This window comes from Notolepis coatsorum (assembly GCF_963971535.1).
Source record: "Notolepis coatsorum genome assembly, chromosome: 2".
Classification (NCBI taxonomy): domain Eukaryota; kingdom Metazoa; phylum Chordata; class Actinopteri; order Aulopiformes; family Paralepididae; genus Notolepis; species Notolepis coatsorum.
The window spans coordinates 172245538-172273517 of NC_140166.1; the positions used below are offsets into that span (position 1 = coordinate 172245538).

General features: G+C 42.4%; 1 protein-coding gene across 1 annotated transcript in view; it reads left to right on the top strand.

The window, feature by feature from the left end:
• The window catches only part of inpp5d (inositol polyphosphate-5-phosphatase D), a 70877-nt gene that overhangs the window by 31219 nt on the left and 11678 nt on the right, over window positions 1–27980 (top strand). The window contains exons 10-22 of the mRNA XM_084307675.1: window positions 482–588; window positions 1070–1172; window positions 1652–1848; window positions 11932–12049; window positions 12734–12830; window positions 14996–15134; window positions 16805–16913; window positions 18805–18893; window positions 19930–20011; window positions 20466–20555; window positions 20653–20763; window positions 25398–25477; window positions 25597–25684. Of these exons, the coding sequence (XP_084163801.1) occupies window positions 482–588; window positions 1070–1172; window positions 1652–1848; window positions 11932–12049; window positions 12734–12830; window positions 14996–15134; window positions 16805–16913; window positions 18805–18893; window positions 19930–20011; window positions 20466–20555; window positions 20653–20763; window positions 25398–25477; window positions 25597–25684 (1410 nt within the window). The remainder of the gene's footprint in view (window positions 1–481; window positions 589–1069; window positions 1173–1651; window positions 1849–11931; window positions 12050–12733; window positions 12831–14995; window positions 15135–16804; window positions 16914–18804; window positions 18894–19929; window positions 20012–20465; window positions 20556–20652; window positions 20764–25397; window positions 25478–25596; window positions 25685–27980) is intronic.

Here is a 27980-nt window from a genome sequence, read left to right on the forward strand (position 1 = left end):
ACTACCACATGGCCCCTAATGGCCATCACAACTCAACGTGTAGATAGACAGGCAGTGAGAGCCAGCATATCACCAGGGTTATCAAGTGTAGATAGACAGGCAGTGAGAGCAGCATATCACCAGAGTTATCAAGTGTAGATAGACAGGCAGTGAGAGCCAGCATATCACCAGGGTTATCAAGTTTAGATAGATAGACAGTGAGAGCAGCATATCACCAGAGTTATCAAGTGTAGATAGACAGGCAGTGAGTTGCAGCATATCACCAGGGTTATCAAGTTTAGATAGATAGGCAGTGAGAGCCAGCATATCACCAGGGTTATCAAGTTTAGATAGATAGACAGTGAGAGCAGCATATCACCAGAGTTATCAAGTGTAGATAGACAGGCAGTGAGTTGCAGCATATCACCAGGGTTATCAAGTGGGCCTCCCTTCACTAGTGTTTCGTTAGGTTGTAACATGTAAAATGTTTGTAATGATCCAGTCTTGCAGCTGGTGAAATCTCAGAAGGTTCATAGTAAGGTGGTCATCGTGGTGCAGACGGAGAAGGAGAGGAAGGAGCGCAAGGAGGTCGTCTTCAACGACACAAAGGTAACAGAACAACTGGACATCATTTTGTCCAACATTCCCGCTGTGTGCTTTTCGTAATGATGCCATTTGAAAGGTTTAATTGACCAAGCTCAAGCCCCGCCCTCTTTTCCCTTGATCCTCCAGTCACAACTATGTTGCTTAAGGGAAGCACAGTTGTGATTGGAGGATCAAGAAAAGAAGGCAGGGCTTGAGCTAGGTCAATTACCAGTAAATACTAGTAATAGAGTGCAAAGATTTACATCAAAATGGAGAATATTCCATATATGTGTAATGGCTGAAATTACTTCCAACAACAATTAATTGCCTAATTGAAATGTAAAAGATAATTAATTACAGCGGCAAATCAAGTATTATAAAATTGCATGACTGGCTTATTATGTACATAATGCATTTTATATATTATATATTCATGTAAAGTGTAGTTTGTTTGTTGTTCTGGTGAATATGCTCATCTGTCTGGTACAACTGTGTGTTTCACCAGAAAAGAGAGGGATTTTGCCAGCTTCTCCAGCAGATGAAAAACAAACACTCTGCGAAACCTGAGCCAGACATGATTGCTGTTTTTGTTGGCACCTGGAACATGGGTAACAGTTACATATTTAACTAAGATGTGTTGGGATTTGTTTATTCACGGCTAATGAATCAATATTGGAGGCAGAGTTTACTATCAAGTTGTAATGGTGGTAAACATTGGGTTGCATGGTATTTATGGGTTCAGACTGTACCCCAGGGCACATGAAAAACATATTTGTACTTATTTTTTTCTTTTTAGTGGTAGTTCACTTTTCTTAAGAAGCCTATCCGTCACAAACTGGGAATCAACAGTGTTTGGGTTTTTGAGATATTGGAAGTACAAACAAACTTACATAATCATTATTGCCATGAAGCTGCTGGAAGGTGATGTGATTGATCAGAGAAATCTCCATTAGCATCGCTAACAAACGCTAAGAAATTCCGCTCTCACTATCTCAAAAACACAACCAATATGGTGCCATGTTTTATGATGCCATGGATTGAAATGATTCCCAGAAACGACAGCCTATATGTTTCTATCAACTTGCAGGGAATGCAGGTCCTCCCCAAAACATCAAGTCTTGGTTCCAGTGCAAGGGCCAAGGGAAGACATGCGACGACACCGCAGACCACATCCCACATGATATCTATGTAATTGGGACTCAAGAGGATCCTCTGGGAGAGAAGGAGTGGGTAGATGCTCTGAAAAACGTTTTGAGGGACATCACAAATATCAGCTTCAAGCAAGTGAGTAACGATGGGAGCACTTTCCCCTCCCTTCGACCTGTGAAAGTTCTCCTTTTTTTTGCACTGTTATTCTGATATTATTCTGATAAACTAATAAACTTAAAGGAACACGCCAACATTATGGGAAATGCGCTTACAGTCTTCTCCGGAGTCAGACAAGAAGATGTACAAAAACTCCTTAGGAACATCGCCAAACCTCGCCCCACACTCACTCTGTCCGACGCCGAAAAGCTTGTACACGCCTTTGTCTCCTCCAGGCTAGGATCCTGCTAGGATCCTGACGAGAGTGCGGAAATACCACTACATCACACCCATCCTCAAGTCCCTTCGCTGGCTCCCTGTCTCACTCAGGTTTGAGTACAAAGTCTCCCTGCTGAGATATATGATTCAACATGGACGGTCGCATTTTACGCAGCTCCCGTAACCAACGCAACAGAGCAACAACAACAAAAAAGTACTTTGCGCATTTTCTACTTTCCCTCCTGTGGATTATGGATTTGTACCTGAATTCACAACTCAAGCAGCAACTCCAGACAGAAGTGGAGGGTAGCGAAAACGTAAATCAACAGTCCCATTGCGACTTCTACTTGTTAACGGGCACGGAGAGGAAACATCCAGCCTTCGGAGCCACGGCGATCCACGCAGTACTTACTGCAAATCCGGAACGAAAGAAATTACCCCCGGCAGGCAAGTGTAATAAGAGATCAATGTTTTTATTATATCTGCTCATGTCGGGTGACATACATCAGAACCCTGGTCCCGTAATGACACGGAACCAGAGACTACAGCAAGAAGCGATGGAGGTTCCCATCGCAACCAACAGCATCAACAACGCAACCTGTGGCTACATCCACAGCGCGGGCGGCGAAGCTCCCCCAATGACGCCACAGCAGACGAGCACACGTGAGGCAGTGACGAGAGGAGGTGAACCGAGGGTCGAAACCATGACGACCATCTCGACGCGGGATGTAAACATCTCGACGCCCGATAGCCGGCTAGCTAGCAGAGCTAACAACGAAAACAACCAGGAACGAGTCCTTTGTTGTTCCAGCACGGCGCGGGACCCGACCCCCCCCTCCCCCCTTCTTTGTTGTTCCAGCACGGCGCGGGACCCGACCCCCCCCTCCCCCCTTCCCACCCACAACAACACAGAGGAACAGATCACAAACGAACAATACTTCGAACCTGCCAACATCAATGAAATAACCAACGCCAATGGACTGAACATTTTTCACATTAACATTAACAGCTTAAAAAACAAATTGGATGAAATCAAACAAATATTCATAAATGGTAAGGCAAACATACTGTGCTTCTCAGAAACTAAGCTCGACGATTCTGTAAAAGATCCAGAGATAGAGATTGAGAACTACTCAATAATCAGGAATGATAGGAACAAACATGGAGGTGGTGTCTGTATGTACATACACAAGGACACCAAATTCATCAACAGAAATGACCTGAATCATAAATCAATTGAAACTGTATGGGTGGAAATCCTATTCGAAAGGGCGAAATCCCTACTGGTTGGCACAGTCTACAGGCCGCCAGATCATAGTGGCTTTTATGATACACTGGATGGGTGTTTAGCTGGAGTTGAGGATGTAGACAAAATTCTTATTGGAGACTGGAACACGGATATGCAACGAAAAGATGCACCCGTCTTCAAGGCCTTCAGTAGGTTTTGTGATCTGCATGGCCTCAGCCAGCTAATCACCCAACCCACACGTGTATGTGAATCAACTCAGACTACCATTGACCTCATTCTGACCTCCGACAAGTCCAAGATCTCAAATAAAGGGGTTATAGCATGTGGGTTAAGTGATCATTATATGATATTCTGTACCCGAAAAAAACTAAAACAAAAGGCTGGCTGCCACAAAACAGTCACATCTAGAGACCTCAAAACCTACTCTAGCGAGGCCTTCAACCTTGAACTGGAGAGTCTGGACTGGTCAGATGAACTCAATGGTACACTGGTTGACGAAACATGGCTTGGTTTCAAAACCAAATTCTCAGCAATACTAAACGACATGGCCCCCCTAAGAACCACCAGGGTAAAAAATCGCGCTGAGCCGTGGATGCACTCCGAAATACTGGCCGCTATGAAAACCAGAGACAAAAAATGCTCTGAGTTTCGTAAAAGTCAGTCAAAGCTTACTAAAAGCACGAGCAGTGAACTCCAAGCCCACGTGACTGAACTCAAACTAGAAAGAAACAGACTAAGAAACGACGTAAACTCCATGATCAAAACTGCAAAAAAGAATTTCATCAATGACAAAACTGAGGAAAACAAAAACAAACCACGTGAACTTTGGAAATTACTCAATAATCAACTAGGATGCAGTAAAAAACTTAAAACCAGATTCTCAAACATAAACATAAAAACGGACAACACGCTCATCACAGACAAGCTGGATGTAGCCAATTACTTAAACATTTTCTTCACAAACATAGCCACAACACTGGTAAACAAACTACCCTCCCACTCAGGGCTTTATGGGGTAGAACACATAGTAGCTTACTACAAAAACCTAGGGGTCCGCAAGGACGACTTCAAGCTGGAAATGGTAACAACAGATGAGGTACTCAATAAACTGAGCGCCCTCCAACCTAACAAGGCCACTGGCCATGACAACATCCCCTCCAAATTCCTCAGAGACTCAGCAGCCGCCATCACACCAATCATCACACACATAATAAACCTCTCCATAAAACAGGGACACGTCCCCAAGGACTTCAAAATTGCGAGGGTGACCCCTCTGCACAAAAAGGGCAGCAAATTAGACCCAGGCAACTACCGCCCTGTTTCTATTCTCACCTCCATCTCGAAAGTCATGGAAAAAATAGTCTACGAACAGGTCGAAAAGTACCTAGCGGAAAAAAATCTAATCTACGAATTCCAATCTGGCTTCAGAACATCCCACTCCACTGACACATGCCTTCTCTATTTGAATGACCACATCAAACAAGAGGTGGACGCAGGCAAATACTGCGGCATGGTCATGCTGGACCTACAAAAGGCCTTTGACACGGTCAATCACTCCATTCTGATTGACAAGCTAAAAGCAATTGGTTTTGATAGTCTATCAGTGAGCTGGATGCAATCCTACCTTGAGGGGAGGGAACAGATGGTGGAGGTAAACGGTACCCTATCCCCCCCCCTCACAGTGAGCTGTGGTGTTCCACAAGGAAGCATACTAGGACCGCTACTGTTCCTAATTTATGCAAATGACATGTCGTCAGCTTGTGACTGCAACTTGTTCCTGTTTGCGGACGACTCAGCCCTGCTGGTCTCTGACAAGAACAAGTTACAGGTTGAAAAAACCCTCAGCTCGGAACTAGGCAGAATCTGCATATGGCTCGCTGATAACAAACTATCATTACACATGGGCAAAACAGAGTCCATTCTCTTCGGTTCAAATAACAAACTCAGCAAGACCGACGGCTTCTCAGTTACAGTGGGTGACAATATTGTCACAAGGAAAGATGAAATTACCTACCTGGGTTCCATCCTAGAGGCTAATCTCTCCTGTGACAAAATGGCATCCAATGTAATAAAAAAAGTCAACCAACGAACTCGATTCTTGTACCGGATCTCCTCTCTGGTAAACAAGAACACCCTGAAGACTCTGGCAGGAGCACTCATTCAGGGGTACTACGACTATGCTTGCACCTCATGGTACCAAAGCACCTCAAAGGCGCTAAAAACAAAATTACAAACATCTCAAAACAAACTGGTCAGACTACTGCTTGACCTTACTCCTAGAACCCACCTCACCCCTGCCCACTTTGACAACCTAGGATGGCTTAGAGTAGACGACAGAGTACAACAACTTGCAATGGGCCTGGTCTACAAGATACACTACACGACCAAGGTACCCATGTACATGTCAAAATACTTCCCAAAGGTCAGTGAATACCACGATCACAACACCAGAGGGAGCTCCACAAATCATGTTAAACCCAGATTCGGCTCAAATAAGGGACTAAACACGTTTCGCAATTATGCCACATCAATGTGGAACGCCCTACCCAAAGCTGTAAAGGAATGTGGATCACTACCCACTTTCAAAACCTCTCTCAAGGGACACCTACGGGAGACTGCAATTCAACACTGGCCCCTGTAAATATCCTAACCCAACCCCCTCCAATGTACAGTCATTTACCTAGTATGGTTTTGTCAATAGTTCAATGTACAATTGTGTTTGTTTGTACAGTGTCTCCCCCCCCCCCCCCTCAATGTACAGTGTTACTTGTTTATACAGTGTGCCCCCCGGCCCCCCCCCCCCCCAACCACCTCCAATGTAAATTACCCAGTATGGTTGTCAATATCCCAATGTACCCAACCCCCCCCCCACCCAACCTCCTCCAATGTACAGTTTCTACGTCAAATGTATATACTCCCTTTTCTTGACTCCTTCTGTATCACAAACAGTACTGTATTTGCAAATCTGGTATGTCATAAATGTATAGATGTAGCAGTACTGACTATCTGTATGTCATGTATGTCATATATGTCTATATGAATTGAAAATGGGGGACCCTGATGGAAACAAGACAAACGTCTTTCTCAGGTCTGCATCCCCTTAACAATTGTATGTATTGAGCCGTACTGTATTGTAACCATTCTGCAATCTGTTAAATAAAGTTTTCATTCATTCATTCATTCACTCACCAGTGCCCCCACGGAAACGCCCCCCTCTACCTTAAAGAACTGATCACCCCTCAATCCTCCTCACAACACTTCACAGACCGTTAGGGATGGGTACCTTTCACATTTGAACCGATACCGGTACCGGTACCCAACGGTACCTTTTTTCGGTACTTTAGTCTCAAGAAATTTAATTTACCTACCTCAGTCGTAAAAAAAAAAATCCAAACTTCAAATAACTACAATTTCGACAGTTTTCGGCTTGTCATTGCTCCGACTGCTTTGTTGTTGAATCAAGTCAAATCCTAGGTAAGCATATATTGTGCGTGTGAACGTTGACATGAAAAGAAAAAAGTAAGGAAAAAAAAAAGATTAATAAAAAATATTTTTTTTTATTTTTTTTTATTTTTTTTTTCGGTTTCTCACTTGATTCGATACTCGGTAGTACCGACGTGTTTCGGTTCGGAACCTCAAAAGTACCGAATTCGGTACCCATCCCTACAGACCATGGATGCTTTTAAAAAGGGTCTCATTTTATGTTCTTTTTGTTATGGTTTGTAACCGACCCCAATCGCACAACACAAGACAGGTATGAGAGTAAGCCAAGAACTGGGCATTTATTGAAAACAACAGAAAAGCGGCACTGTCCCTTTAAGGGAGAACACAAAATACTGGAAAACAAGAACTTGGGAAAATAGGCACTGTGCCTTTAAGGGTGAACACAAAACACTGGAAAACAAGAACTAGGGAAAAGGGCAAAGTGCCTTTAAGAGGCGAGCTGGCTAAGGGGAAGGCTAAGGGAAGGCTAAAGGACAGGGCCAGGGCAAGGGACAGGGCAGGAACAGGGGCACTGGAGAGGGGAACAGGAACAGAGGCCCGCGGGGGCGGGCTGGAGACAGGGACAGAGAAAACAGGGTTAAGGCCTTGGACAGGGCGAGGGACAGGGGCACTGGAGAGGGGAACCGGGAACAGAGGCCCGCGGGGGCGGGCTGGAGACAGGGACAGAGAAAACAGGGTTAAGGCCTTGGACAGGGCGAGGGACAGGGGCACTGGAGAGGGGAACAGGGAAGGGGCTAGCAGAGGGAAAGGGTAGCTGCCAGGGCACTGATAGCTACAGGGCCTATGCTAGCTGTACTGCTACATTAACATAGAGGCTGCGCTAGCTGCCGGAGCTAGGCTAGCAGACAGGGCTGGAACAGGGGCACTGGAGAGGGGAACAGGGAAGGGGCTAGCAGAGGGAAAGGGTAGCTGCCAGGGCACTGATAGCTACAGGGCCTATGCTAGCTGTACTGCTACATTAACATAGAGGCTGCGCTAGCTGCCGGAGCTAGGCTAGCAGACAGGGCTGGAACAGGGGCACTGGAGAGGGGAACAGGGAAGGGGCTAGCAGAGGGAAAGGGTAGCTGCCAGGGCACTGATAGCTACAGGGCCTATGCTAGCTGTACTGCTACATTAACATAGAGGCTGCGCTAGCTGCCGGAGCTAGGCTGGCAGACAGGGCTGGACCAGCATGAGAGAACAAGCTAGCTGGAAGGACAGTCCTAGCTGTGGGGAACTGACCTTGCTAGCTGAAGGGGCAGTCCTAGCAGTGGGGAAAACGGACCTTGCTAGCTGAAGGGGCAGTCCTAGCAGTGGGAGAAAACTGACCTTGCTAGCTGAAGGGGCAGTCCTAGCAGTGGGAGAAAACTGACCTTGCTAGCTGAAGGGGCAGTCCTAGCAGTGGGGAAACTGACCTTGCTAGCTGAAGGGGCAGTCCTAGCAGTGGGGAAAACTGACCTTGCTAGCTGAAGGGGCAGTCCTAGCAGTGGGAGAAAACTGACCTTGCTAGCTGAAGGGGCAGTCCTAGCAGTGGGGAAACTGACCTTGCTAGCTGAAGGGGCAGTCCTAGCAGTGGGGAAAACTGACCTTGCTAGCTGAAGGGGCAGTCCTAGCAGTGGGAGAAAACTGACCAAAAAGTGGAGGCCATGCAGAGGGACCGGGTTAGCTGCCTGGGCATGGCTAGCTACAGGGCCTATGCTAGCTGCAAGGGCTGCATTAACATAGAGGCTGTGCTAGCAGCTGGGGCTAAGCTAGCAGACTGGGGCCATGCTGGTAGTAGAGGCCTAGCAAGTTGCAGGGGAGCTAACGAGGCTAACAAGGAAGCTACAGGGGAGTCAACAGGCTAACAGGGGAGCTAACAGGGAAGCTAACAGGGGAGTCAAACAGGGGAACTAACAAGGGCTAACAGGGGAGCTAACAGGGGAGACCAACAGGCTAACAGGGGAGCTAACAGGGAAGCTAACAGGGGAGCTAACAAAGAAGCCAACAGGGAAGACTAGGGCCAGAGCTGCTTACAGGGATGGAGTAGGAGGGCGCAGGCTAGACGTCTGGAGTGGGGCGCGTCTGCTTGGAGAACGCGCCGGTTCGGAGAGCGCATCTGGCGCGGGGTCTGGAGTGGTGCGCGTCTGCTTGGAGAACGCGCCGGTTCGGAGAGCGCATCTGGCGCGGGGTCTGGAGTGGTGCGCGTCTGCTTGGAGAACGCGCCGGTTCGGAGAGCGCATCTGGCGCGGGGTCTGGAGTGGTGCGCGTCTACTTGGAGAACGCGCCGGTTCGGAGAGCGCATCTGGCGCGGGGTCTGGAGTGGTGCGCGTCTGCTTGGAGAACGCGCCGGTTCGGAGAGCGCATCTGGCGCGGGGTCTGGAGTGGAACACTGGAATACCTCCCGTAGAGAATTAGAGAGCGCAGTACTGTGTCCCACTCCAGGCAAACGGCGACAGGTGGCGAAGGCTTGCACCTCGTCTCACGCCGGAGATGAAACAGCATACAGATAGGGAATCTCCCATAGGAGCTTACAGATAGAGAATCTCCCGTAGGAGTTTGCAGAACGACCCGACCAGGACTGGGGGGAAGATCGAGCTATTTAAAGCCCACTGGGGCGCTAATTAGAACACACATCAGGTGCGTGATGGTAATTGATACTTGAACTAGAAGTGTGTGTTCGGCACGGACCAATCAAACAGATAATGAAAGATAGTCCAAGGGTGTGGGCTGCTGAAGAGCAGACGAGACTAAACGAACGCGAGGGTGGGGGCTGGAGAGGTGAGGAGACAGGGAATTAAAGCCAAGGTCCAGGGAAAAGGCGAACCTCACACTTTTACTCTTTTACTAGTTTTAACCCTTCACATTTCATGTTCTTTTTACGCTTTTACTAGTTTTAGTCCTACTTATTTCATGTTCTCAGACCCGGCAGAGAGGAAGGATAGGAGAAGATATGGGGGGAGGACATTCGGCAAAGGTCGCCGGGTCCGGGAGTCAAACCCGGGACAGCCGCGTTGCATTGCAGTGCGTTACGTAGCGCCCCTTGTTCCGCAAATATAAGGAGCCCCTACTAATCTAATATATTATTATTATTATTATTATTATAGATACCAATTTCCTCTCTGTGCGTTCAGTAGAAAGCTATCCGGCTGTGAGCTGCACAAATGAATGGACGAGGATACAGACCGCTAGCCTAGCTGTTGGCCAAAAACACCTCTCGGCTAGTGGTACGCATTATGCAACCTTGCCCGAGCCCGACGGGGCCCTACCCGACCCGACGGGTTCGGGCTGGGTAGGGCTTTGTTTTTAAATAAATAATTCGGGCTCGGCCGGGCCGGGCAGCGCCCTCTTTTTTTATTTTATTTTTTATTCCGCGCTCGCTATACTCATATAACTAGGGTTATAGGATAACCTTAAGTTTCTGTTTCATTTTTGCGCCAGCTGTCATCAGAGATCAGAGAGTGTCTCTCTGAGTCGCGATGGATAAGTTAACAGATATGGAATTAGGGAAAGGGAGAGCTTTTGAAAGTTCCCAATGCGTCTGGGAAAGCTGCATTTTTGGAAACATTTGGATGTAATTACAGCCCGCAGGGAGAACTCGAGGGGAGTAGAACAGTGATGAAGCCATCAGGTGGATGATGAACAAATGAACCGGACCGAAGTGGCATAGGTTGTTTGAAGTTGGAATATAGCCAGTTGGCGAACGTTTTAATTTGTTCTTGGATGTATGTAGCCGGTTGGCGAAGTTTTGTTAACGTTGTTCAACGCGTTGCTGACATCAACAGCGAAGTGGTGAGTCTGATGTATTATTATTTGCTGGTGTGGGGTCGCTGCTGCCCTGTTCTGTTGTGCTTTCATTATATAAATATTGCTCTGCTCGAAATCTGATTTCTGTTTTCTGTTTGTTTGTATAGTGACTGAGTAGGCTATTGTGTCGTGTGTGTGTGTGTGTGTGTGTGTGTGTGTGTGTGTGTGTGTGTGTGTGTGTGTGTGTGTGTGTGTGTGTGTGTGTGTGTGTGTGTGTGTGTGTGTGTGTGTGTGTGTGTGTGTGTGTGTGTGTGTGTGTGTGTGTGTGTGTGTGTGTGTGTCAAAGAAGATTCCATATAGCCTTCAATAGGTTTTACGAGGCTGCCGTGTGAGTCAGTCTAAGCGAGCACTGGGACGGCATTCTAATAAGAGCGAAACAGGCTATGTAAATGCTTCTTAGTTTTCAGCGTGATATGCGTTATTTAGGCAGACATTTTCGTTTTTGTTTATTTATTAAGTTAATATATAAACAGTGTTTCGAATATCTAAAACAAAAAAAAGAATTTATATTTGGCTATAATATAATGCTTGTTAGTTTTCAGCGTGATATGCGCCTATCTGTTATTTAGGCAGACCTATTGGACATTTTCGTTTTTGTTTATTTATTAAGTTCATATAAAACCGTGTTTCGAATATTTAATTTTTTTTTAAATAAAAAAATGTAAGTAAAAAAAGAAAGAAAAAAAAAAGTGTTTTCATTCGGGCTAGGGCTTCAAATGTTGCATTACAGTCGGGCTTATTGTCAGGCAGGGCCTGAACGTCATGGGCTCGGGCTGGGCACAGGCCTAATTTCAAGGATAAGGACACTAGTCCGTATCCATCTTCTTGTCTGACTCTGGAGAAGATGGTTTGTGCATTTCCCATATGTTGGCGTGCCCCTTTAACTAGACCAAACACATCAAAATACAACTCAACACATACAACACAATGTATTCATAATATGATATATATATATTAGGGATGTCCGATATTATCGGCCTACCGATATTGGCATTAAAATGTAATATCGGAAATTATCGGTATCGGTTTAAAAAAAATATTTTTTTATTATTATTATTTCTTTTACATTTAACCTTTATTTACCCAGGCAAGCAAGTAAGAACAAATTCTTATTTTATTTATTGTGAAAAGTATGCATAATGTTGTGTTTTTGGGGGGGGGGGGAAACCCTGCATATATCGGTATCGGTTGATATCGGTATCGGAAATTAAGAGTTGGACAATATCGGTATATCGGATATCGGTAAAAAAGCCAATATCGAACATCCCTAATATATATGTGTGTGTGTATGTGTGTAACATATAATGTAAAATATATTCATTCAGATGGCAATTCACACTCTCTGGAACATTCGGATCGTGGTGCTGGCGAAGCCGGAGCATCAGAACAGATTCTCCCACATGTTTTCAAACAGTGTCAAGACGGGGATTGCCAACACCCTGGGTAAGTCACGTCAGTCACACCCACTCCCTCCATGTCGCCAACACCCTGGGTAAGTCACGTCAGTCACACCCACTCCCTCCATGTCGCCAACACCCTGGGTAAGTCACGTCAGTCACACCCACTCCCTCCATGTCGCCAACACCCTGGGTAAGTCAGTCACACCCACTCCCTCCATGTGGCCAAGACCCTGGGTAAGTCAGTCACACCCACTCCCTCCATGTCGTCTCAGTAATATGACTGATGTTCATCATCATCATCATCAACCTTTATTTATTCTCGAAATTACAATTGAGGTCACCCTCATTTTCAATGTAGTCGAGACTTTACAGACATTTCAATGCACAATGTTAAAATGACAGATGAACAGAGACCCTATCAGTACGGGAGGGGGCAGTGGCCCAGGAGGTAGAGCAGTCGTCTGGTAAGCCAGAGGTTCCCGGTTCGATTCCCGCTCCTCCCCAGGGCAATGTGTCGAAGTGTCCTTGAGCAAGACCCTTAACCCCCAACTGCTCCCATTGAGCAGGTTGGCAGTGGCACCTTGCATTGTTGCCTCCGCCGTCGGTGTGTGAATGTGTGAGGGAATGGGTCAAATGTGAGGAACAAATTGTAAAGTGCTTTGGATAAAAGCACTATATAAAATGCACTATTTACCGTTTACTCACAACTCTCGGTTCTGTTTCCCAGGAAACAAGGGAGCAGTGGGAGTGTCCTTCATGTTCAACGGTACATCCTTTGGCTTCGTCAACAGTCACCTGACATCGGGGAGTGAGAAGAAGCTCAGGTTAGCGACAAGAGTAGACATTTCACAACAGCAACGTTTTAACAGAATATTGTAACAAACTATGCGCTTGTCAGGCGTCAGGTTGTATGTAATGTATCCCCCCCCTGAAACGCCCTGAATCCTCAATGACCTGATGAAATTAATCGAGACTTCACCGGTATCCTTTGCTGTCATATAGGACAAACACATTTTTTAAGTGCAAATCAGACAAAGCATTTATAAATAACACATAATTTCCTGTTAACCTTGAAATCAAGTTGAATCTGGGGGTCACAGTTTGGCTTATCAACTATCTAAATCACACATTTGAATACGTTGACCTATTTTCTGTCTTGAAAGAGATGTAAAAAACAGAAGTGAAAAATATGTTTGCATAATGCAATGTTTCATTTGAGTAGAACATCTTCCATCTCCATAGACCTCCAACCTCCAAAATGAGATGCCCTGGGGAGCTGTTGAGCAAGCTCTGCATCACATTCCAAGCCCATGCATGCACAACAACGGTTTTCCACAGACTCCCGCTTTAAGCTAAATATTTTTTTTTAAATGAAGTTGCCTACTGCAGCTTTAAATGAATACTTGAAAATTAGGTCCCAGGACACCAAATGATATATCACCCAAGTGTTGCCTTGTTTGTACAATATACTGTGCATTATAATTATGACCTTTAGACTACATTTTCCAAAGGAAAGTGAGTGGGTGGTGTTGTCTTCGGTTCCCTAAGGCTGGAGTTATTCATGGATGACCATTCATTAACTCCTCTAGTCTCTAGAGGTATGAAAAATGTTGACTTGTTCAAATATTGAAATAAGGCTTTAATAATAACTTTGGCTGGCCAGTTAGGGTCAAGCTCACTGTGAATTAACAAGTTAATTTGAATCAGGGAGCACCACGCATGATAGAAAGCCAACCTCCATAGGGAGGGTTAGCGTTTGTGCAGTTTTGATATATTAAAGCTTTAAAGTTTTCACCATCCCATAGAGTAAGACACATTTTTGTAAAACATTTTAATTAGCATTTTTTTACCTACTTAAATAAACATTTTCCAAAATAAAATAAATCTAACTTACAACCACATTATATATAATATATATATATATATATATATATATATATATATATATATATATATATATATATATATATATATATATATATATATATATATATATATATATATATATATATAATATATAATATATATTAGGGCTGTCAGTTTATCATGTTAATTCGATTAATTAATTACACAGCAAATTATTGCTTTATGAAAATCTACGCAAAATGTTGAAAACAAATTTATAATCTTTTTCTTTCTTTTTTTTTATCTTATTAATTCCATAAAAACGTAGAATAAACATTTACCGATTTCTTTTTTTAAATGCCCATTTGCATGTTCTTGGTATCTATGTTCTTGCATGATCTATGGATCTCAGGGAATGTATTCCCAGTGTCAGAAATACTGTGTCTGTTACTAAGCTACTAGGTACATTGTAATGAACCAAATGAGAATATCAATTCAAATAAATTGTATATATTTTTTATCTTTGACTGTGAATAACACCATGCTAAAATGGACCAGACCTGAAAAATCTAAGCAAATGAATAAAGGGAAGATGAATAAACAGAAGGTTTTGTAGATACAGTACTGAATTCTGCCATCCAGACACATGCAATTTGAAATATGATTATAGAATATAGAATATCAGGCCTATAAATTACCTTATTATGGCCAAGTCGCACATCTATGGATCGGGCCAAATCTCCCTTTTCCAATGGCAGAATTCAATCTGGATTTAGTATCACCAGGCGTGATTCACGAACCATGAATGAAATCTACTGTAAGTACACTTTTTTATAATGTAAATTTCTCCACCATTTTTCATCATATTGCAACGCCGTTTTTTTGCTAGACATTCACAGAAAGGTAGAGAAACGAACTGCGTTCTGTTTTATGGCAATAACGTTCAGTGCCGCAAGATCGTAGTCAAAAAAAATTGTATGAGATTAAAATGTGATTAATTAGATTAATTAATTACAAATCCTGTAATTAATTAGATGAATTTTTTTTATCGCCTGACAGCACTAATATATATAGAACCATATCATTCCAAGGTCACAATTAGAAAAAATTTCAAGTGGGCTGTGACTTGTTGTTGTCTTTGCAGACGCAATCAGAACTATATCTACATTCTGCGATTCTTGAATCTGGGAGAGAAAAAAGTGAATCCCTTTGACATCACTCATCGATTCACCCACCTCTTCTGGCTCGGTGATCTCAACTATCGAATCGAACTTCCACCCACAGTAAGTTGTATTATAAATAACATGGACAGACGATAGCTACATGACACATTCATACATGACTAATTAATGCCCTGTCAGTTTCTTTTCCCTCTGTGGCCACCAGGGGAGCCCCAGGAGTGCTTGAAATGTACCACAAAAAAGCTAGAAATGTCCTACAAGAGAGCTTGAAATGTACCACAAGACATTTATATTATGTCAATGGTAATCATACAAAAATGCAATATTATGTTAACACTTTGAGTGCCACGCCGGGTTTTCCTTTTTACCCCCTTGATGCCATCATCCACTTCAATGTTAACGTTAATATCGCCTAATCTATGTTTTAAATTATGGCTATGTGTCTAATCTGCCCGTCGCTTATCAAAGACTATTTTCCAGTCAGTGCTGTCAAGGCAGATTGGTTTTTTATCGCGTCATTTCCGTTTCAGAGCATTTAGAAAAGCACCCGTTTTGAGATAAAAAAAACAGCCCATTCTGGACCATTCTATGAAAATCGTCTTTTACTGGAATATTCCACAACGTTGATATTCGTCTGCCTTTTTATGAATCGTTTTCAAATAAACGCTAGATGATCAATATTATACGTGCACGCAAGCACATTCGGGCCGCGCACGGATAATCGAGCGTTGATTTCCTCTTGGACTTTTACAGTGAAACCGAAAGAGCCCATTTCACAAAACAGCTTATAACTTCATCAAAATTAGTCTGATTATCCTAACACTGATAACATAGATTCCTTACCTGACATCAGATGGTATCCAACTGGTATATTCCTATTCCTGATCACCATTCGAAAAAATCGATAAGTGTATGGATCCAACGCGATACAGTAGAACTCCATGATCAGCGGGGCTCAGAGGCTCCAGAATGAACTGTGGTAACCCCGGCTGGATCAGTGGACTGGAAAATGTGGAGTACCGGATTTTTTCCCCCATCCATTTTCATTGAGTCCATTCCAAAATCCCTTATGTCATCTGAAAGACGATAGGGGGCGCTTTTTTCCACATATGATCGCCGGTGGTGCTCGTGTATACTCGGGTAGGCTCGCGTGATGCAATATGATTTCAGATCGCTAAAAAAAATATATATATATATAATTCCGAGAAATCTCGTGAGTGGCTTTCAACCACATAAAAATAAACCTGAGATATCTCGTGTGTGGCAGTTAAAGTGTTAACGGACTGGTTAGCTAATACTACTTTTTTCTTTATTAGACAAAAATCAATACAATTATACAGCTTTAAAAAGACAACAGGATACAAGCAAAACAAGGCACAAGCATCTGCAATAGTCAATAGTATTGGCGGTGCCGAGGTGGTGGGGGGCCCCCAAATCAAAATCTTATTAGGGCCCCATATAGGCTTGGGCCGGGTCTGAACACTGTTGTGAAAATCTATACAAGTCATGAACCAATACTTTGTCTTCATGAATGTGTTATCCACCAGGTTTCTATTAAAGTATTACCCAAAAGAAGACATGCATTTTACCTATCCAACCCACATTTTATTCCAGGTCTTTATCTTTATTGTTTGTTAGAAAACATACCAACACCACAGTACAGACTGGTGCATGAAACAATATGCCTTTTTTCACTTCTCCACAAGCAGTTAGCAACTGCTGACATCATGAAACAGGAAGAGCCACTACTTTGCATTGTTTGCCTTTTGCAGGAAGCTGAGAACATTGTGGCAAAGATCAAACAGCAGCAGTACCAGGAACTCCTCTGCAAAGACCAGCTCACCATGGAGAAGTATGAGGGGAAAGTGTTCTTGCACTATGGTGAGTCGTGAGCGCATACTTTGGTGGACACTTTAAGGGACACAAACAACGATTAATTACCTAGGAGTATTGTGTTATAAAATAACATAAACATAAAATAAATAAATATTATTTAACACGTGGTGAACTGGATTGTTCTTTTACTAAATGTGTCATTGGGAAGCAGAAGCGATTCTGGAAGGATTTCCCTGTAATGAGGTCTGAGACTTGAGTTACTGACGGTTAAAGGTGCTGTAAGTGTTTTAAAAATAATAGCTCTGCATTCCGACAGCCATCACTGATATATAGTGTTTGGTCAGTAACATGGGTCTCCCAGTCCCTTCACTTCACTGCAGTAAACACAAAATACATGTTCTGGTATCCCCTTCCCACTTGATCCAATCAGGAGAGAGAATTCCAAAACTATTGCAAAGATTGTTTGACAAAAATAAGAAATAAAAACGGGTTTTAAGCAAACAAGTAAAATAATCTACCAGTGCAGTAAGCTAATTTGGCTTGGCAAGATTTCTTGAAATAAGTACAAATATCTAGGGTTCTCTCTCCTGATTGGTTAATTAATCATTTATTAACATATAGTTCCTCATTAGCTCCTGGGGATTTAACCGTATAGAGCACCTTAAAGTAAAGTGTTATCAATCACTTCCATACAAGTCCACCGCATAGACATGAAGACACACCAGACACCAGATAGGTGTGATGATTCCATTCATTGATAAGTGGCTGACATTTCCTGCTGTGCCTCATATAGTGCGGAAACAAACACTGGAGATGTCTGCGACTGAGGTATGGTGAGGCCATGTTAGCTACACAGCATTCTCACAGCGTTCACACAGCATTCTCACAGCGTTCACACAACATTCTCATAGCGTTCACACAACATTCTCACAGTGTTCACACAACATTCTCACAGCGTTCACACAACATTCTCACAGCGTTCACACAACATTCTCACAGCGTTCACACAACATTCTCACAGCGTTCACACAACATTCTCACATTGTTCACACAACATTCTCACATTGTTCACACAACATTCTCACAGCGTTCACACAACATTCACACAGCGTTCACACAACATTCTCACAGCGTTCACACAACATTCTCACAGTGTTCACACAACATTCTCACAGCGTTCACACAACATTCTCACAGCGTTCACACAACATTCTCACAGTGTTCACACAACATTCTCACAGTGTTCACACAACATTCTCACAACATTCTCACAACATTCTCACAGCATCATTCTCACAACATTCTCACAGCATTCTCACAGTATTCACAGCAACATTCACACAGCATTCACACAACATTCTCACAGCGTTCACACAACATTCACACAACATTCTCACAGCGTTCACACAACATTCACACAGCATTCTCACAGTGTTCACACAGCATTCTCACAGCGTTCACACAACATTCACACAGCATTCACAGCGTTCACACAACATTCACACAACATTCTCACAGCGTTCACACAACATTCACACAGCATTCTCACAGTGTTCACACAGCATTCTCACAGCGTTCACACAACATTCACACAGCATTCACACAGCATTCACAGTGTTCACACAGCATTCACAGTGTTCACACAGCATTCTCACAGTGTTCACACAACATTCACACAGCATTCACAGTGTTCACACAGCATTCACAGTGTTCACACAGCATTCTCACAGTGTTCACACAGCATTCTCACAGTGTTCACACAGCATTCTCACAGCGTTCACACAACATTCACACAGCATTCACAGTGTTCACACAGCATTCTCACAGTGTTCACACAGCATTCTCACAGCCTTCTCACAGAATTCAATAGTCAGCAGCATGCATCAAAATGTAAAAAAAACAAAACACTTATCTTGTTTATTTCCTTTGATTATAGATGAAGAGGATATCACTTTTGCACCTACGTATCGCTTTGAAAGAGAAACGCGAGAGAAGTATGCCTACACGAAGGCCAAGGCCACAGGGGTAGGCTGATGTTTTCTCACACGTCTTTTCCCTCTATGGCCATAGTCGTGCCGCATATAGTGCGGAAACAAACACTGGAGATGTCTGCGACTCAGGTATCGGGAGGCCATGTCAGCTGTGCACACAGAACCCAGTTGGGCCAGGAGCACAGGACGTGCATTTTGCTTCCAAGAGTGTCAAGATGTGCAGTATTTGGGCTCATGTCAAATTCACAACTCACTGAACTGAACTAAAGGACAACAGGTTTCCCCGACATGGTTACTGTCATCAAGAGATGATCTAGTAGTCAGTACAATGTTGGTCTATTTACATATTTTAGCCCCATTTCAACAAATCAATGGGGTCAAGCTGCTGTCCGTACTAGCAGACTGAACGTACTGTAACTGGAATCTACTCCACAGTTGCAGTCAAATTATGTTCAGTCAACTTGTACAGATAGGAGCTTGACCCCATTGACTTTGCATTAGTTTGTGGCCAACTTAGTGGAGCTGGGGGTATCTAGTGTGAGAAACAGCATAGATTGCTAGACTGGGAAAATAGGCCAACAAGTCAAACCAAAGCATCTCTGGTAGAATCAATAGCTATGATATCCGGCTTCTATTTTTAGCCTGATTAAAATCGTGTGCATGCTTGTCAGTAACTTGTGTGTGTGTCTAAATATCTTGTGTGCGAGTTTCCTAAGTTACACAGTCGCACGCAATGACATGTAATGAGGAAAGAGTTATTACATTTCCCTGCGTTATTACATTTTAAAGTCCTTCTAAAGGAAAAAGTTATTACATTTTGAAAAGTGATTACATTTTAAAGTTCTCCTAAAGGAAAAAGTTATAAAATTTCCCTGTGTTACAAGCCATGCAGGTTTCGTACGGGTTAGTTATCTTGTCATGCGCACTTACTACTGAGCTCATCGCGGTAGTTACAATCAACGAGGACTAACCATATGTGACCTTGGTGAACCGTTCTCTCTTATGTTGTGCATTTGCAGCAAGTTAGAAAGCTAACTTTAGTTAAATTGTTTATTCATTTGTCTTCGCAGACTAAATACAACCTCCCCTCATGGTGTGACCGCGTGCTGTGGAAGTCTTACCCTCTCGTCCACGTTGTCTGCCAATCGTACGGTGAGATACTTCCTGTTACAAGTGTTTTTGTGGAATAGTCTACCAGAGGAGTTAAAAGATAAAAATACTGCTAATTTCAAAAGGAAGTACAAACAACGTATTCTTGAGAAGTATGCCGTGGATGGTTAATTATTATATATTTCTTTTAATCAAATTGATTAGATCAATTGTTAAAAAAAAGGAATTGCTGATTGTTGTTAATGATTATTATCTTTTAGTTTTAATTGGTTGACAACGAAGATCAACGATACATTTAAGATGACGCACTGGGTTAGGGCATTTACAAACCTTTTTGGCCAACTTGTAATTTGATTTGTGTTTTTTTTTTTTTTACATGCTAAATGGCTCGAAATAAACTTCATCCATTCATTCATTTTTCAATGTTGCCACAGGTACATTTGATTCGATTAGAGATGGAACAAAATTATTTGAACAAACTTTTATCAACTTGCAGGATGCACCAATGACATCACGACGAGTGACCACTCGCCGGTCTTTGCGACGTTCGAAGTGGGAGTGGCTTCACAGTTTGTCTCCAAGCAAGGTGGGTTTTTCACAGCATCGCTGCCATGTTGTCCCACGACATATTAGAACATGCAATTTAATGTAATAATTATTATGTCTGTTTTTTCCCCCCACAGATCCAAACATTTCCTCACAGGGTTCGATCCAGTTCACAAACTGGGTCGCCACCTTGATGACAAAGTCAAAGACAAAGTTCTTCATTGAATACCATTCCAGCTGCTTGGAGAGTAGGTTTTCTAGGTGTTCATTCGATATTGTTTACACTGCTTATTTTTATAACTGTATTTTTACACTGTTTATTTAAAAAAAATCATATATTTTTATTTCATTTTTGGATGAAAGGCACAGGTACAGGCAATATATTTTCATTCAATCAATCACCGTGCAGATTGATTGATTGAATGAAAATGTTATTAACAGATTGCAGAATGGGTACAATACAGTATGGCTCAATACACACAATTGTTAAGGGGATGCAGACCAGAGAAAGACTTTCGTCTTGTTTACATCAGGGTCCCCCATTTTCAATTCATAATGAATTTTAAGTAAGGGTGCAACTTGCTCCGTGCAATCCATTCTTTGTGGATCTAGCCCAATGTCTTGTAAACGAATCGGTGCCACAATATGTTTTTCAATATTAAGCCAAGGGGCCTCCGAATTTTTATTAAACCAACTCAACAGAGGACGAAATGATAACGCTTGAAAATATTACTTAAAATTTGGTACAGCTAAACCGCCAGATTGCCGTTCATTTTGTAAGGTAGTAAGTTTAACCCGAGCTCGCTTGCCTCGCCATATAAATTGTGAGACTGCTCTATGTAAAATTTCCCAATGAGCAACAGGTGGGGCAATAGGAATCATGGAACTACAGAAGTTTACTCGAGGTAATATGTTCATTTTGATAATAGAGACTCTGCCGGAAAGGGAGACAGGTATATTACACCAGGGGTTCCCAAACTTTTCAGGCCGCAACCCCCAAATAACGGTGTCAGAGAGCCGCGACCCCCACTATTATAGGAGGTAAAAAAATAAAAAATAAAAAATGTAATATATATTTTTTTATAAATGGAAATGTATGGTTGAAACATGCAAACGTTCAAACGCACACACACTAATAAGCATTGGAGGCTTTTAACCAGGGCCGGACTGGGGAAATCATTCAGGCCAGGAAATATAGTGCAAAATATAGCCCCAGTCAGGCCACTGTTTAAGCAGGGGGTCCCCCACCAGGACATTTCTTGTTACAAAGACTTCATTTCCTGCATTCTGGTGCAGGATTTTTTTGGGGAAATCATCCTGGGGGTCACGACCCCGACTTTGGGAACCCCTGTATTACACCATCGATTGAGATCGTCTATGATTGACCTAATGGTTCTATTGTAGTTTACAGACACAATTTTTTCAATTGAAGGAAATATCAATACCAAGATATTTAAATTGGGTTACAACCGGGATCTCATGGTCAAGCACAGTTAGGAGTGGTTCTTAGGTACATTAGTGCTGATTTGGTCCAGTTTATTTTATAACTTGAAATTGAACTGAATTTTTCAAAAATTTGCAGGAGGCTTGGGAGGGAATGAGATACATTCTCCATATATGTCGTCTATATATGGATGTCGTCCGCATAGAGCGAAATATGATGATCAGTAGAATTGACAGAGATTGGCTTAATGTTTTCTGATTGCCGTATAGGTTGGGCTAAAGGTTCAAGGGATAAATTAAACAAGCTTGCAGAAATCGGATCCCCTTGCCTACTTCCACGAGTGATTTTGAAAGGAGGAGAACTAATATTTCCGGTTATAACACTGGCTGATGGATTAAAAAATATTATTTTTACCATATTTATGAAATGTTGACCTAGTCCCATATGTTTCAGTACAGCCCAAAGATAGGTCCACTCCAGACGGTCAAAGGCCTTTTCTGCGTCAACAGAGAGAATAGCTGACGACACTTTAGCATGAGAGGCGGAGTTGACAATGTGAAGGAGACGTTGCAAATTATCAGACGAAAGTCTTTTTTTAACAAAACCACTTTGATCTGGGTGAATCAGTTTAGGTAAAAACTTTTCAAGACGGCAAGATCATACTTTATAGTTTGGCATCTGTATTAATGAAAGAAATAGGGCGCCAATTAGAACACTGGTTTGGATCTTTACCTTTTTTTAATAAAAGAGAGATTAGGGACATATTCACGTCTCTCCCGAAGGAGCCTTTAGATATGGATGTATTAATCATTTCAAGTAGTAGTGGGCCTAAAACGTCCCAGAACCTCAAATAAAATTCAGGGGGAATGCCATCCCACCCTGGAGACTTGCCTTTATTCATAGTTTCCAGAGATGTTTTGAGTTCTTGTAATGATATAGGAGCACCCATTAAACTTGATTCAACTCGTGACAAAACAGAGAGGTTAAGGCCACTTAAAAAAGATTCAATCTCTTCAGAGGAGCGCTCGCCTTCTGTAGTATATAAATCATTATAAAATTTAGCAAATCTTGTATTGATTAATTTTTGATCTGTAAGCAGCTCACCATTTTCTGATGTAACAGTAGTAATATTTCCTACAAGATCACTATTGCGTAGTTTGTTGGCCAGTATTTGACTCGGTCGACTACCATGAAAGTATTGATTTACTCTGACTTTATGGATGGAGGATTCGGCTCTTTTCCTGATAAGATCGTTTAGTTCACTCTTAAGTTAACATTGGCTAGTGTAGCGGCAGTCTGCTGAGAGTAATGCCTCTGTTGAGATATAGGTCCAAGGTAGACAACATGGTTTCTAATTCAGATATTCGTTTTAGCTGAGATTTATTAAGACTTGAAGAGAAAGAAATAGCATTATTTCTGACAAAGCCTTTAGTGGCGTCCCAAAGTATCCTGAAATCATCCACGGAGTTATTATTATCCCCCTGTACAGCACTCTGTGCCCCTGTGGCTGTTAAAGCGCTTTATAAATAAAGTTGGATTGGATTGGATTATTAATCAATAAAAATTGGGCTAGCTCAGACTGAAATTGCTCACAGAATGCTGGATTATCCAATAAAGAGCAGTTAAAGCGCCATCTGGTGGCCTTTTTCTTAGCCTGGCTGAATTGAAATTGACAGAAATAGGCATGGTGATCTGATAAACTCATAGGTCGGATTAAAACATTTTTGACGTCTGAAAATAAGGATGCTGATATTAAAACTAAATCTATATGGGAAAATGATAGATGTCTATTAGAGAAAAAGGTATACTCCCTGTTGCCTGGATTATGAACCTGCCAAATATCAATACGATTAAAGTCAGATAGCAAGTGCTTTAAAGCGTTTGTCGAGCGAGCATTATGATTAACTGCTTTAGATTTATCCCAGGTATGATCCAAAACAGAATTCATATCTGACCCAATAATCAACTGGAAATCAGCTAGTTCCATTAGTACTTTATTCAATGATTGAAAAAAGTCTGGTTCATAACAGTTGGGTGCATAGACATTAATAAACGCAATTATTTTACCATTATGAATACATTTTAGAAAAGCTATTCTTCCTTCTTGATCACTGCCTTTGCCTATGATGGTAATTTTGCATTTTTTATCAATGATTATATCAACCCCTTTGGTTTTATTCAAAGCTGAAGCAGAAGAAGCCACTTTATAACGCTGATTTTCTAATTTGTGCATATCTCTTTCAAGCAAGTGCGTTTCTTGTAACATGGCAATTTCAACTCGATTTCTTGATATATGATATAGTATCAAGACAGCTAGCCCTTTTAATGGAATTGTTAAGACCTTTAACGTTCCATGAAAAAATAGCTAAAGACGACATTTATAATATGAAGTAAAATAATTCAAAAGTATATGAATCTGTACTAATAGATAACCAAAATTTGGTCTTTGTTGACGAGATGCCCAAAGTACGAACATAAGAAGAAAAAAAGGCCCATATAACCCACCCCAACTTAAAAAAATTGTCTGTAAGAATATTAAAAAAACAGTAAAAAAAAAAAAAAAAAAAGAACAAGAAAAAACAAAGGTGATTGGTGCCCCTCCCACGTAGATCCTCCCCACCCCGTATATCTAACACAGGGTTGTGACATAGCTGCAAAAGGAAGCTCATCTCCTCATGTCCCAGTGGGTGGCTGTGTGCTGTACACTGTTTATTTTTTTTTATTTGTTATCATATTTTTTATATTCAGATCTAATTCCATTGCCTATATTTATGTCTTTCTACTATTACCCTGCCCATACCTGTGCCTCCCCTCCCCCATGCTGCTATGACGTCCGGATTTCCCCAAGGGGATCAATAAAGGAATATCTTATCTATCTGACCTGACCGTATCATGTTGGATTTATTATTCAGACTTTATAGTCTTTTACTATTATGTGCTATGCTACTATGTCTACACTATCTACAATGTACTATGCTACTATGTCTATACTACTATCTACTATGCCTATACTACAAACTACTATGCTAATATGTCTATACTACTATCTACTGTGTACTATGCTACTATGTCTATACTACTATCTACTATGTACTATGCCACTATGCCTATACTACTACCTACTATGCTAATATGTCTATTTACTACTATGCACTCAGAGTGCAGCACTCAAGTTCGACGCTGCTAGATGAACAATACCACTTACCCTTATCTGCCAGAGCTGCACCCTTCCTGCTGACTTGTTGTACACAACTTGAAAGTCGCTTTGGATAAAGGCGTCAGCTAAATTAAATGTAAATATAAATATAGATAATGACGATGAGTATTATTATTATTATTATATTGCGTTGTGTATACATTATTATGTATTATATTGTTGTTGTTGTTGTTGTTGTTGTTGTTGTTGTTGTTGTTGTTGATTACTCTCAATGTCCACAGAATTTGTCAAGAGTCCCGAGGGTGAGAACTCTGAGCATTTTGACGGCTCAATAAAAGTTAGATTCGGAACCGAAGTTACGGTAAGTTGAGGGTTGTGTTATGTGTTGTTTTTTTGGGTTTATGTACAAGTTGATTGTCTTTCTGTGGTGTATCAAAATCCCTATTGTCTTAATCAGTGTGTTTTGATTTCTACTTCCAGCTCATCCCCATCATCTCTGACCCAGAGTACTTGTTGGACCAGCACATCCTCATGTGCATCAAGTCAACAGACTGTGACGAGTCTTATGGTAAAGGACGCCGTGATATGTGTAGACTGAGTCAACTTCAGCTAAACGTACAGGGGGATCATATCTTTAACTACCGTATTCACACTTTTGTTAGTATGTAATGTACCACCGTACTGTATGTCTCAGGGTAACAATAATGTTATTGTTGTTGTTGTTTTGTTGGTTTAGTTAAATGGTAAGGACCCTTTTTTACTTGCCAATGATGTAGATCGGGAGAGTCCTTCCTCAGAACATTCCATCATACTGGATCAATTCATTTGTATAATATATCATATATGTATATACTGTATAAAGTGTAAATTCTCAAAGGCAGAAAGTGTCACGGTTGTGAAATCCAGCCCCCCTGCCTATGTCTCTCCCTCCGGTTTCTCTGCCTCTGTCTCTCTCTCCGGTTTCTCTGCCTCTGTCTCTCCCTCCTGTTTCTCTGTCTGTCTCTCCCTCTTGTTTATCTGTCTCTCCCTCTTGTTTCTCTGCCTCTGTCTCTCCCTCCGGTTTCTCTGCCTCTGTCTCTCCCTCTTGTTTATCTGTCTCTCCCTCTTGTTTCTCTGTCTGTCTCTCCCTCTTGTTTCTGTCTGTCTCTCCCTCTTGTTTCTCTATCTCTCCCTCTTGTTTCTGTCTCTCCCTCTTGTTTCTGTGTCTGTCTCTCCCTCTTGTCTCTCTGTCTCTCCCTCTTGTCTCTCTGTCTCTCCCTCTTGTCTCTCTGTCTCTCCCTCCGGTTTCTCTGCCTCTGTCTCTCTCTCCGGTTTCTCTGCCTCTGTCTCTCCCTCCTGTTTCTCTGTCTGTCTCTCCCTCTTGTTTATCTGTCTCTCCCTCTTGTTTCTCTGTCTGTCTCTCCCTCTTGTTTCTCTATCTCTCCCTCTTGTTTCTGTCTCTCCCTCTTGTTTCTGTGTCTGTCTCTCCCTCTTGTCTCTCTGTCTCTCCCTCTTGTTTATCTGTCTCTCCCTCTTGTTTCCCTGTCTGTCTCTCCCTCTTGTTTCTCTGTCTGTCTCTCCCTCTTGTCTCTCTGTCTCTCCCTCTTGTTTATCTGTGTCTCGCTCTTGTTTATCTGTCTCTCTCTTGTTTATCTGTCTCTCCCTCTTGTCTCTGTCTCTCCCTCTTGTTTCTCTGTCTCTCCCTCTTGTTTCTCTGTCTGTCTCTCCCTCTTGTTTCTCTGTCTGTCTCTCCCTCTTGTTTCTCTGTCTGTCTGTCTCTCCCTCTTGTTTCTCTGTCTGTTGTTTCTCTTGTTTATCTGTCTCTCTCTTGTTTATTTGTCTCTGTCTCTCCCTCTTGTTTATCTGTCTCCCTCTTGTTTCTCTGTCTGTCTCTCCCTCTTGTTTCTCTGTCTGTTGTTTCTCTTGTTTATCTGTCTGTCTCTTGTTTCTCTGTCTGTCTCTCTCTTGTTTTTCTGTCTGTCTGTCTCTTGTTTCTCTGTCTGTCTCTCTCTCTTGTTTCTCTGTCTGTCTCTCCCTCTTGTTTCTCTGTCTCTCCCCCTTGTCTCTCTGTCTGTCTCTCCCTCTTGTTTCTCTGTCTGTCTCTCTTGTCTCTCTGTCTGTCTCTCCCTCTTGTTTCTCTGTCTGTCTCTCTTGTCTCTCTGTCTGTCTCTCCCTCTTGTTTCTCTGTCTGTCTCTCCCTCTTGTTTCTCTGTCTGTCTCTCCCTCTTGTTTCTCTGTCTGTCTCTCCCTCTTGTTTCTCTGTCTCTCTCTCTTGTCTCTCTGTCTGTCTCTCCCTCTTGTTTCTGTCTGTCTCTCCCTCTTGTTTCTCTGTCTCTCTCTCTCTTGTTTCTCTGTCTGTCTCTCCCATGTGTTTCTCTGTCTGTCTCTCTTGCTTATCTGTCTCTCTGTCTGTCTCTCTCTCTTGTTTCTCTGTATATCTGTCTGTTTCTCTATCTGTCTCCCTCTTGTTTCTCTGTCTCCCTCTTGTTTATCTGTCTATCTCTCCCTCTTGTCTCTCCATCTGTCTCTCCCTCTTGTCTCTCCGTCTGTCTCTCCCTCTTGTTTCTCTGTCTGTCTCTCTCGTATCTATCTGTCTATCTTTCCCTCTTGTTTCTCTGTCTGTCTTTCTTGTCTCTCTGTCTCGTTTTTCTGTCTGTCTCTCCCTCTTGTTTCTCTGTCTGTCTCTCTTGTTTCTCTGTCTGTCTCTTTCTCTTTTCTCTGGGTCTCTCTCTCTCTTGTTTCTCTGTCTATCTCTCTCTTGTCTCTCTGTCTGTCTCTCCCTCTTGTTTATCTGTCTGTCTCTCCCTCTTGTTTCTCCAGCCTCTGTTTCTCAGTAATCACCACCCTGTGTATTTACGTCAGTTTGCCTGTTTCTGTTACCCGTT